At 39.2% G+C, this 12,191-nt stretch overlaps 1 protein-coding gene across 1 annotated transcript in view; it reads left to right on the forward strand.

Moving 5' to 3' along the window:
* Window positions 1-12,191, forward strand: part of LOC150087185 (nose resistant to fluoxetine protein 6-like) — a 170,653-nt gene that overhangs the window by 13,750 nt on the left and 144,712 nt on the right. The window contains exon 2 of the mRNA XM_090372400.1: window positions 7,939-8,183. Within this exon, the coding sequence (XP_090228526.1) occupies window positions 7,939-8,183 (245 nt within the window). The remainder of the gene's footprint in view (window positions 1-7,938; window positions 8,184-12,191) is intronic.

The raw sequence follows: 12,191 nt of genomic DNA on the forward strand, positions 1-12,191 counted from the left end.
GAAGGAGCAGCCGTGCGTAGCACACGCTTCTTGATTAGACCGGCGTTCGAGCCCGTCACAACCAAATACAGAGGGTGCGGAAAGATCAGGGAATGACCACCGCATATCCCGGAGCAATATGGCCTTAGTTGCTAATGCTCCTAAAAACCAAATAACAAACAAACAAATAGGTCTGTAATTACTCATGTCACCCTTTGATCCCACTTTTTGAATTGGAGATACCATCTCTAGTCCGTGCAGATTTCCGCTGAGTCTAAGAATGCTCTCATAATTATGGCTAAGGGTTTCCTTACTTCCATTGCCACCTCCCTTAATATAACTGGATAGATTCCCCAGGCGCCTTTCTTATGTTTAACTTAAAACAATTTCTCCCCCAATTTTCTTTCAGTTATTACAAACCTGTTAACTCCCTGTTAGAGTTTGATTCACATCTGGTCCTCTCCTCCTTGAATAAATAATCATATGTGAATGTAAATGCAAAATACCCATTTATTTTGGCAACTATCTGCGAATGATTATCTACGGTCAAACCATTGATATCAAGTGGACCAATCTGATTCATCCCCTTCCTTTTTATAGTTTATATAAGTTGAGAAGTCTTTGTTGTTTTTCTTTGCATCCTTTGCCGAAGATCTCTCATAATCAATCTTCGCTTGACTAACCTCTTTTGTGACTTGTTTGCAGAACTACCTTACATCTACCATAGGCTGCTGTGTTGCCTGATTATTAATGTATCCCACGCATTTCTCATCTCTGCCACGAGTTTTATTAGTCCATCAGACATCCGTTTTCGCCTAAACGTAGAACAGTATTTTTAGTGTTGGTACAAAAAACCTAGTAGTTTCCAAAATTACTTCCTTCAATGCTCCCAAATTATAATTTGCTGTTGGTAACTTCATCAGTTGGTCCCACTGTATAGAATTAAAAAAAAAAAAAAAAAATCTTTGAGCGCACTGCAGTCACCTTTACAAAAACCACTACCTTTACTATTGATGGTTGTTACAACTTTAAGTAAATCCCACATCAGTACACTGTGATCACTGCCACCTAGAGGCTCCTTTATTCATAAATTCTTAATGCATGAATAATCACTGCCGATAATCAGATCAAGTGTGTTATTCCCTCTGGTTGCGTCTCTAATATGCTGATGTAGAAAAAAAAATCATCCAATAAATCCAAAAAAACATTGGCAGTGTGCGAATGACCAACTCACAAATTCCAAATCAATATCTCGGAAGTTAAAATACCCTATTATAAAACTCTGATTTACTAGTTCCCTCCATTTCTCTGTGTAATTGTTCATCGTACTCATCAGAGTCATTAGGCCTATAACAAACTCCTACCCTCATTTTTTCTTTCCCAGTGCTTATGTCACACCAAACTGATTCAACATTGCACTCTCCATCTATATCAATTGTATGGACTTTCTTAGATTTTGTGTTTCATACCTATTAGCATAACCCTGCCTCCCTTCCTACCCTGTACACATTGCACTCCCCAAATTCCAATTCTGCATTCCTTATATCTGTGTGCCACCACGTCTCTGATATCCGAACGATATCAGACTTTGATGTCGTGACCAGCCCTTCAAATTCAAATTTATTTACTATTCTCCTAGCATTGGTGTTCCTGCACCTGTTCTTACTCATAGTTATCTAACACAGCCCATGTATTTACTTGTTTCGTGACACCCAGGAGTTACACAAATTCCTAGCATCTTGCTATCCGGTCTGCTGCTAATTCCAATAGAAGCAGTGAAAGAATCATTTCCTCCTCTGCCTGCGGCTACTCTTAATCTATTAATCCGTGAAATCCCCAAACCAGCAGTTTTCCAATTCCCCTAACATTGCTTCGATAGCATCAGCAAATTTCTTGCACCCTTTCTGTTTAAGTGTATCTCATCCCTGTAGAAGCAATCTCTCCTGTTAAAAGCACAGACCAAACTGAGAAAAATTCTAATCCCATGAGCCTTGCACAATCCCTCCAGGGCCGAACTGACTGACATGGCTCCCATCGTATACTCCCTCCTATCATGTCGGGGCAGGCACTTTCAGAACCAAACCTAACTCGCGACTTGTTTTTCACTATTGACCTGTACTTGTTAAGTAAATCTGCAAATCTCCTAAACTTAGTGTCTTTAGTGCCGACGTGTACAAAGATATCGCCTTTTGTGCACTAAAAAGATGATATCTGCTATACAACGTCATCAACGTTTGCCCGTGGCAGACATACCCTTGTTCTATTCAACCTAACCTTTTTGCACAATATATTTCCGGTTTCCCTGACAATTGAGTGACCTACAATAACTAGCTCCTGTGGGATCAGTGCATTCTGCCCTGAAGATTGCCGCTGTGTTGCCTGGTGCACAGTTGTGAGCTCCGGCGTTGAGTTGGGCAGCTGAGAGTTTGATTGTCTCCCCGGATTCAATGAAACCCCCGCAATCAGGAGTTAACTTTACTTCAAAAAGAGGCCACATACCTAGCCTTAACACGCTACGCCCAGGCTGTTTTCAATTCTAGAAGAGCAATACTTGCGGAACTCAGTGCAGAACAGAATAACATGCCACCCCTGTGATCCCCTACTGGGGTAGGATAATACAAGCAACCTGGGTGCAGGGTTCACACAGGAGCACCTGCTCCGTAATTTTCAACTCCCTTCCCATCCTCTTCCTTAGAGTGGACTGCCTTCCTATTGGTACACTCCAACTACTGTTCCCCACATTCTGACCTCTTCTCTTACTGCCCCATATGCTCTCTTCAGAAAAAAAAAAAAAAAAAAAAAAGAAGCCTTTTATCTTTTTATTTTATTTTCTCTTGGCAGAGGCCAGCCAGAGCATAATGTGCAGCCTGGCTCAACTCCCGGTGGTTGTGACGGGCAACGTTGGGTCCCACTGGGGGGGGGGGGCAAACAGCCAGACAACAACAACAGAACAAAGCACAATACTACATTAACCCGACATTACACTTTTTTCTGCCTGTGTACTGCATTTAATCACAGAGTACATATGACGCAGATATGGGAAACCACCGGTGGCGCCTGAACGTAAATGCTATGTAACTATGCCACTCCCCTCCCCGGATTTTAGTTTCCTCGAGGGCATCTACCTGATTCCTCAAACTCTCATAGACGCTCATCAGAACCCTGAGTTGGCACCTAATTTCTCCACATTCTCTACACCTGGCACACACAAAGACATCCCCCATGGCTAGATCATGTCTTGCTCTAGAAAGATCCGCAAACATGTCACATTTTGCACATTTCTTTAGACTGTGATGAGTTGGAGTATCGCCCCCTTCGGTCCTCCTGTGAAAAACAATGCTTTCACTATTTTGCGCAAGTTGCTTAGCTGCTCTAGTCTGGGGCATGATTTCCGTTTCATTATCATTTAAAATTAATAAGATTTATAAATTTAATTGATTAATTGCCAATACTATATATACTAAGCTAACAGCTTCCTAATACAGTGCTACATATTACTCTACATAGTTTTACGCTAAACTTAAGTTATCAAGTTCGAGATAAAAATTACGCCATTCCGTGTCGATTTATCATCCTACAACAATGGCGGCTATTTCAAACGGTGCCGGAACTAGTTTTACAGATACTAATAATCTACAAAATCTCTATCTGTATTCAAAATAAACTAAGTATTGTCTACGTCTAGAAAATAAGTTAATATGCCAATTAAGTCAATAAAAATTCAAAAAATTATATATATTTTTAAAAAATTCAATCAATTCAAAAATTTATATCTTTTATATACAAGGTCCTTTTATACGCAAATTTAGTGAAACCTTTGCACTGAAGTTCTTCCTAAAATTAGGAGCCATTATATCGTGAAATCCTGCCTAAAGCCAAAAGCCAAGTTGGATCCTTTGCTGGAACACAATAAGTCGCAATTTCTTAAAGCTATTCGAAAAGAAACTGCTGCCAGTTTTGTTATGTACTGTTTCGAAACAACCTCAGCATTTATACGGAGATTCGAAAGAAATGAACTTTGAAATTTTTATTTGATACATTATTTGGGATCCATACGACTCAGAGCTCAAAAACACAGATTTCTGTATTTTTTTTTAGATGTTAAAGTTGCATTCGACAACACCTGAATCAATGCTTTGATGGCAATACTTCCCACACATTTCAGAATACGCAGATGCTTATTCTCAAACAACGGCATCTGAGGTTTCAGTACGAGACTTTGCAATCGAAAGACATAATCAGTTACAGCATGAGTTTAAAGGGAGATCTTGCAGGAACAATTTGATTAAATACTGTGATGCAGTGACAAAGAAAGTGAATGCAAAAAATAATAATTTTAATATTAAATACCCGGATTTCAGGAGAGAATTTGATACTGTTGCGCATAAAAGACTGCTATACAAATTGGAGAGTTTGGCATTAAAGGAAAGTTAGGGCTCTGGGTAAAGGGATGGTTAAGTGCAAGAAGGCAGAGAGTCGTTTCCAATGGACACTGCGCTTTGTGAAATAATGTTATTAAGTCTGGTATATTCTCATTAATCAAGGTATATGGGTCTTAATGTCTAAGTGTGCAGATGATGCAAAAGTTGGCAGGGTGGTTAATGACTGTAATAAAGGTATGCTGGAACAAGACCTAGAAAAATTTGGCGGATGGACTGAGAAATGGCAAATGAAGTTTAGCATTGACAAATGAAAGATACTCCCTATGGGTAGTAGTAACTCCAGAGTAACATATCAACTGTCTATTAATGCACTCAGGGCAGTGCAAAATCAAAAGGAACCGGAGGTAATTGTGTGGTCTGATATGAAGTTCCACCAGCACAGCTCATGCGGTTTTTTCAATGAGGTATAACAATTTTTCCGGCAGCAAGAAGGAAGTGATTAACCTATTGTATAAAGCACTGATCAGGCCACATCTTAAGTACTGCATAAGTCTTTGAAGTCTCATTTTAGGAAGAATGTAGAACGTTTTCGAACTGGAAGTTGTACATTCTACTTTCAAGAATGTAGAACGTTTTCGAACTGGAAGTTGTACATTCTACTTTCAAGAATGTAGAACTATCCAAGTGTAGGGACTTCACCTAAAAAAAAAAAAGAAATCGAGCATCTTAATCGAGGAGTTAAAATATCAGAAAATTACACATGCTAAAAGGAATATAACTAAAATATGGCGATTTAATACCCGCAATCATAGGGGTATTTTCAGTACCCCTTGCCATAAATTGTTAAAGCAGATTATTTGTTGTAGAATTCGCACTTATGTACCGAAATTCCATCAGAGGTTACAAATAGCTAGGGATTGCCCAAACTTAGGTGACATGTCGAGGCAAAGCAATCTGTCCACTTTTTGGGTCAAAATAATAAAGAAAATCAGATTGTACTCTTCCTCTTCCTATGTGCCAAAACTGGAAAGGAAATCATCCACTTTCTGTAAGAATTGTGAATTATGAATACTGGGGAAAAATTTAAAAATACAAGATCGAAAAAACAAAGTAACGTATAAGAAGCATGAAAACAAAATTAGGAAGTATTTCATTCGAACAGATACCTCAGTCGCTCCAAACATATCTCTGGGCACCCGGGGACGATCGGTACTGGTGCCCATCCAAACAAACAAACAAACAAACAAATGCTCAACCGAAACAGATATAGAAATGGATGAAAAATGGAATAAACTGAAGAAATACTGATCGCACAAGCTGAAGACAGCATTGGTGATGATCGCCCAAACTTTCAAAAAAAAAAAAAAAAAAACCAGCATCAAGGCCAATAAGTATACTTCCTGGAAGAAGCTGCGAGATCAAGCATCCATGCCTAAACCTGTTATTTTAGAATATAATACAGTGGTTTTACTGCAGCGTATGCAGCGATATTGACGAGCTAGCAGAACTATATGAGCATCTTACTTTGTGCTTACAGGCAACTTACCTGAGCCCCAGGTAAGTTGCCTGTAATTTCTTACCTTAGGAACCCTCAGTTCCTAAGGTAAGAAAATATATCATGTATAGATTCATTCAAGAGCAGAGTGACCTGCTTGCGGAGGAGTTGCGATTTTAAGTTCGATATCCCATCCAGACATATTCCCCGCGAAACTCCTTAGAAATAATAGCAGTAGGTATATCTATTGGAATCACTTTAATCCCGCGATCAATTTATATGGCGGCAAATATTTTGCTTGCTCGTACTGATCTTCATAACACAATAATTCAACTTCCACCTCTACTTTGGATTTTACCAGATCGGAAGGGTCACACCCCATTATGAGGACGTTCTTACCTATTTGCTAGAGGTAGGCTAATTGAATCTTTACTGGACAACTAACTAGTCACTTTGCTAAACACAGGATCTAACATCAATATCCATCTTCCATCAGGTGTTCCTTCTGCTTGAAATCTATTAATACGTTCTCCTGCTATCCTAGTATGGAATGGTCAGTGCTGAAAGATCGACACATTAGTTATTATTTCCCTACCCTGTAAAATATAAACTCAGTTGAACTTTCGGTTTTCAAATAACATTAATTGTAACTTCCATAAGACTTCCATAACACATCTACCTTGATGATCGGCTAATTCGGTGCTCACTTACTGAAGAGGGAACTGCACATAATCACTAACAAAATATTAGCTTCGACCACTGGGCCAATTCCAAAATCCAAACTGGTAGAGAGATTTCGCAATCATTGATGGAATATGGAGTTTGCCTTTGCGAAAGCAAGAATATTAAAGCCTAGAAGAAACAATTCTGAAAATTCCCTACTACTGATCTGATAAACTCAGTAGTCACAAGAAACTCAACGCCAAAGCACGATGAATTACGCCGAAGTCCGCACGAGAAACTAAAATTAAATTTGCCAGTAGCGTTAAAAACTATTGATTGGTTGGAGAGCATCTACATACTAGTCGAAGAATTGACTGCTGTGAACGGATGTTACTGACAAATTTTGCCTGTTTTTTTAATTGAATTACCATATTGATTCGTATTCTATAAGTTACTCTTGACATACGTATAACGTACATTCGATGCCAATATTTATACTTACTAGCGTAAGTTTGATAGCAAAATACGTATTATTGCTGCATAACCGGTAAAAGTGTTATTATTGCATTTAAGTACATTACTTCGGTATAGTATTCTCATTTATACTGAACTTTAACGGAAAGAACTTGTGCATCAGGTAACACAGCAGCAACCATCAGGCAGAACGAGTTGGCTCCACAGGAGGTAGCTATTGTAGGTGACTATTGTCATGAAGGAAAACTGGTGATATATTGTACAAGGATATGTAACGTAGAATACGACAGGATTATGTCTGCCAAGGGGAAAAGTTGTAGAGCTGATACCATTTTTAAGGGCTTAAAAAGTGGTATTGTTGTAAACGTTGGCACTTATGACATTGATTCTAGGAGACCTGAGGATTACTTAACAAGTACAGAGAAATGTTGAGGAAAAAAGGAAAAAACCCGCGAGTCAGGATTAAATTTGAATGCAGTTCTGCTCGGATACGACAGGAAGGAGTATATGACGAGAGCCTTGTCAGTCAATTCGTTTCTGGAGAGATTGTGCAACACACAATGGGAAGAATTTTTTTCCCAGCGTCGTCTTGCTTGGTTACAGGAGAGATTGCTTCAAGAAGGATAACATACACTTAAGTATTTACACTTTGCATTAAAAGAATTATAATTCTTATTCAGTTACCTAATAAAAATTAATCCCAGACACTATCACATAATGAATTCATCATAAAGAACTTTCGAATGATAACGCGTCTTTGAGAGATGAAAAACTCGAGGTTAACATTGTGAACAAGCACACTCAAGATGAAATTAATTGTAAAACATACCTTTATTAAACAATGTATTATAAATCTGACCAAGCTGTAATTTTCTTTAATTATTTTGATTTTATCAAAAAGAACTGATGGTGTACTTCTCTATATATGGATATTCACTTTTTCAGTGTTTGATGCAACCGGGAAACCAGCGAGTGGAATAATGTCTGGATCAACATCCTCCTTCGGATCTTATCATCAGTGTCTCGATACTGTTGCATATAAAGAGAGTAAAAGATTTAATGAGGAAGTAATGTTCGTAGGGAAGTACTGCTCCGTTCAAATTACTCCATTCTCGCTTGAGAATAAGTTTATTTACAACGTATCAGAAGCAACGAAAGGACTGCAAAAGGAATTTGTAAAACGCAGCGGAGTAAGTAATATTTCATTTTGCCTGATCTTTATTGAAACACGAGGCCCGTCAGAAAATTAATGAAATTAAATCAATAGGCATTTTTACTTTGAATTTTATGCAGAATAACAATGGCCACCCTCGAAACAACTTCCCTCTGCAGTGGTCAAAGCAAGACTGGTATTATTCATCTGTCCACTCCCTTACAGTGTCGGTTACACACTTTTAAATTATCTTCTTCGACTCAATTTCTTTTTAATTTCGTTTTCACTTTTGGGAAAAAAAGTAATGAGATGGATAGAGGTTTGTGGTATCGGCGGTTGAGAGAGGATTGGAATACTCTTCTGCTCCATAAATTCTCCAATGGAGAATGTATAATGGGTTGTTGCGTTGCCGTGGGAGAAGATCCAATTTTAACCGATCTCTGGTCGCACACGAAGGATTTTTTTCTGTAACCACTCGATAATTTCTCTGTATTTAATTCATCGTTTGTCTCTGCGGCAGAAATCCTTTGTGGATGATGCCTTGATAATCAAAAAACACACAATCATGGTTTTCACTTTTGATCTGGTCATTCGAGATTTTTTTTCGGATGCGGAGATATTTTCGTGTGCCACTCCTCACCTTGGCCTTTTGGTTTCTGATCGTTACCAGTAACGACTCATTTCAACATGTCTGGATCGAATTCTAACAAATCAAGACACGTTCATTCGTTGCTTTATTTTTTCCATCAATCAAAACCCTCAGAACCATTGTCGCATGGCCAAAGCTTCACTAAAAAAATTTGTGAACATCGTTCGGATTTAAACTCAGTTGATTTCGACGAATTAACGCTCCACTCTTTGGACATTGTCGTCAGCTCAATTGGTTGCAGGCCGTCCGGCACTTGTCTCATGTTCCACCATTTCACGTCCATCTGAAAGCATATTGTGCCAACGGAACAGTTGCGATCGTGATGTGGCAGCACGTCATCGACGGCACTCGAATTGAAGTATTTTCATCAGGTTTTTAAAGGACGGTGATTCTACCAACTGTGCTACCCACAATGGCAAATGCACTGGCGTCAGGCGTACTGCCTCTAAGGAGTTGAAATACACTACATGTTGTTGCGCTTCACTTCTTTCCAGTGTTGCCACTACACTGGTTACAAAAGTAATCCCATTATTTTTCCAAAAGGCCTCGGAACAAACACGAGTGGAGAGAGAATCGCTGAAGGTTGCAAGTGGGCTCGACAATCTCCAAAGCCCTTGCCAGTAACCCGCAGCCCTTCATTTTAGTTTAGGAATGTCTAGTGGCAACGCTGGGATCGATTTCTCCATTCTGTTCTTTCTGGCTTTCCCATAAGTTTTCCAGAAAGTTCCTCTTTTTCTATGTAAAAAGTAGTCCTGAAAGTGCAAGATGCTTTTTTATTATTATTATCATCATCAGTTTACTTCTCTTAGGAGAACACCCGGTTACAGCCACTTGCTAGTGGGGGATCATACATATACAACTATGTTACAAAATGCAAAACAATTATAAAATACATGATATCTGATTTATAAGTACATTTTATCTGGAATATAAAATATTTGAGTTATTAATTACTCGCAAATTCTTTTACTACTTAACTACTGGAAACTGGTAAGAACATAATACCGTGACAATTGAAGCATACCTTCTGCTTAAACACACACAAGTGGGAGTTTCACCATATTTACATAAACACAAATATTTACAGCCAAACAACATACAGCATATGAAACAACGTGACAACAGGAATGACCGCAATACAGGAAAATAAAAATGTTAAAGTTCAATTTTCCAGCAGTCGTCTGCTTCTGTGGGGATTAGAGTGGGGGGGGGGTAGGACAATCCTGACACCTATTTCTTGATGAGGCCGGGTTTCCTAAAGCCCAGTGGCTCGTGCCTGGCCGAACAAAGTGCTGAAACTGTATCCTTACATCTGTATTTGCAAGAAAGAGTTTCTGAGAACTTCCTTTCTGTAGGATTTGCAATTACAGAGCTTTTCAGGATCGATATTGAGGTTGTTGAATAGCTGAATGGTGTTTGCTGGAAAGAATCTTCCGAGGCTATCCAACTGCGTAAATGCCGCTTTGAGTTGCGGTTCCTTATCTGCAACCCGTCTTGGTTTTTCGCCGAGTATTATTATCCACTCTCGGGCTTTCGGTGCATCCAGCAGTCCTGTTAAAAGCTGAGCGAGGGTCATTATGTTTCTTGACGTGATTATTTGCCTGCAGGGTGTGATCTCTAAATTGGAGTATAGTATAGCTCTTGAGATGGTAAAAGGCTTAGCTGAAATTCTGTTCAGCCATCTCAAGAGCCAGTATTCGAGTCCTAGAAAGGCTTTGATACTGCTTTCGGGAGCTGAAGACCAGATTTGTGCCGCGTATAGGGAAATAGGAGTAACACATCTGTTGATGTATTGCTTCATCAGACCGGGATCTCTAATACTGGTGAGCTCCTGCCTGGTTGCACAAAGCGCCGCGTATGTTTTGTTACGGATGTATGCGAAGTGCAGGCGAAAGGTCAGGCCTTAGTCCCACTTGAGTCCAATATCAACGTGTGACTGCGCCTTTTGGACGAGGATGCCGTTCACAAATATTTCCATTTTGTTTGGCTTTATTTTATTTGTGAAAGTCATTTGTGCCGTCTTTTTTTTTTTTTTTCATTCAACTACAGCCCGATGCAATCTAGATATTCTTGAAGTTCTTTTATTTTAGTATTAGCCACTTGGCTATGGTATTCAGCTGATTTCTGATCTTCTGAGACAATAAAAAAATTTATATCATCGGCGTCTGTGATGAAGTGCTTCTTGTTCTGGGCTAAGAAGGGTTCGAGGGCGATGGCAAAAATTGTGTCAGACAACATTCCGTCTTGCGGGACACCTTTATAAACCTCATACGTTGCGCACATGTTTTCGTTTGTCACCGTAATTTGTCTGCGCCGAAGAGTGCTCTTTAATAAATGGAGGGCATTTCCTGTAATGAGAAAGTAGTCCCGCAGAATGACTATGAGAGCTGGGATGGATATGTTATCATACGCGGCTGCCACATCTAAAACGATTACGTCCAAATGCTGCTTGCTGGATCTTTAGCAGTGTCCCCATGAGGTTGGTGATGGTTGCTCTCTGTGGAAATACTGAATGCAGGTATTCTGGCCTGTGCTTAAAAGCAATGCTCGATAATTTTCTGACCACTATTTAAAACTTCACATATAAAACAAAGTTAACAGCACAATGAGCTACTCGGAAGTGTCAGGAGTTAACTATCACTCCTATTTTTCATCGTGTATGAAGCGATTACCAAAAAAAAAAAAAAAAAAACAGGGGTAGTTAGCTGCCTGCAGAGGTGGACATGTTCTGTCAGAGAAATGAAAACATTAAAAGAAAATGCGTTAAATTATTTTATTATTATATATCCTCAAAAATACCCAGGTATTTTTGAATTAGTCAGAACTCATAGGGCTAAAATAAAAAGTGATGCCCTAAGTACTTCACCCACCACGAAGTCCTACGAGGGACGCCCATTCGCAAGCTATCAGAAACTGTACTCTAAAGGCATACCAGGTTCGCTTAGAGCATGATTCCCACAAGTCCAATAGGCTTGACCCTATCCTAGGACAGGGTCAAGATCTAAATGGAATGAAGTTCCAAATAGATCTTGAAGTTCCCAGATCTATTTGGAATGAAGGTACGGGTATTGTGGAAGGCTTCGTTAAAGAGATCATTGAATTACAAAAAAAATCACGAAAAAATGGACTAAATTCAAATCTCCTCCAGTCCTTTGTAAACCTCCAGACATGTAATTTCTTTCGGTAGATCTGAAACAGCTGTTGTGATTCAGCAAACAATTGTCTATTTTGGGCTGACCACTTGAGGGAAAGCCATTGGTGATATTAAAGCTATGTAATGCTAATTAGCAGAAGACTCGCCTTCCCAAGGTACGGGTGGTAATCTCTCCACAAAAGCTGAATATCAGTTGATGGAGGGGGGGAAGACAATTGATCTACTGTATTTTAAAATTTCTT

The sequence above is a fragment of the Mastigoproctus giganteus genome, chromosome 4 (genome assembly GCF_048544385.1).
Source record: "Mastigoproctus giganteus isolate SK-2022 chromosome 4, ASM4854438v1, whole genome shotgun sequence".
Classification (NCBI taxonomy): Eukaryota; Metazoa; Arthropoda; class Arachnida; order Uropygi; family Thelyphonidae; genus Mastigoproctus; species Mastigoproctus giganteus.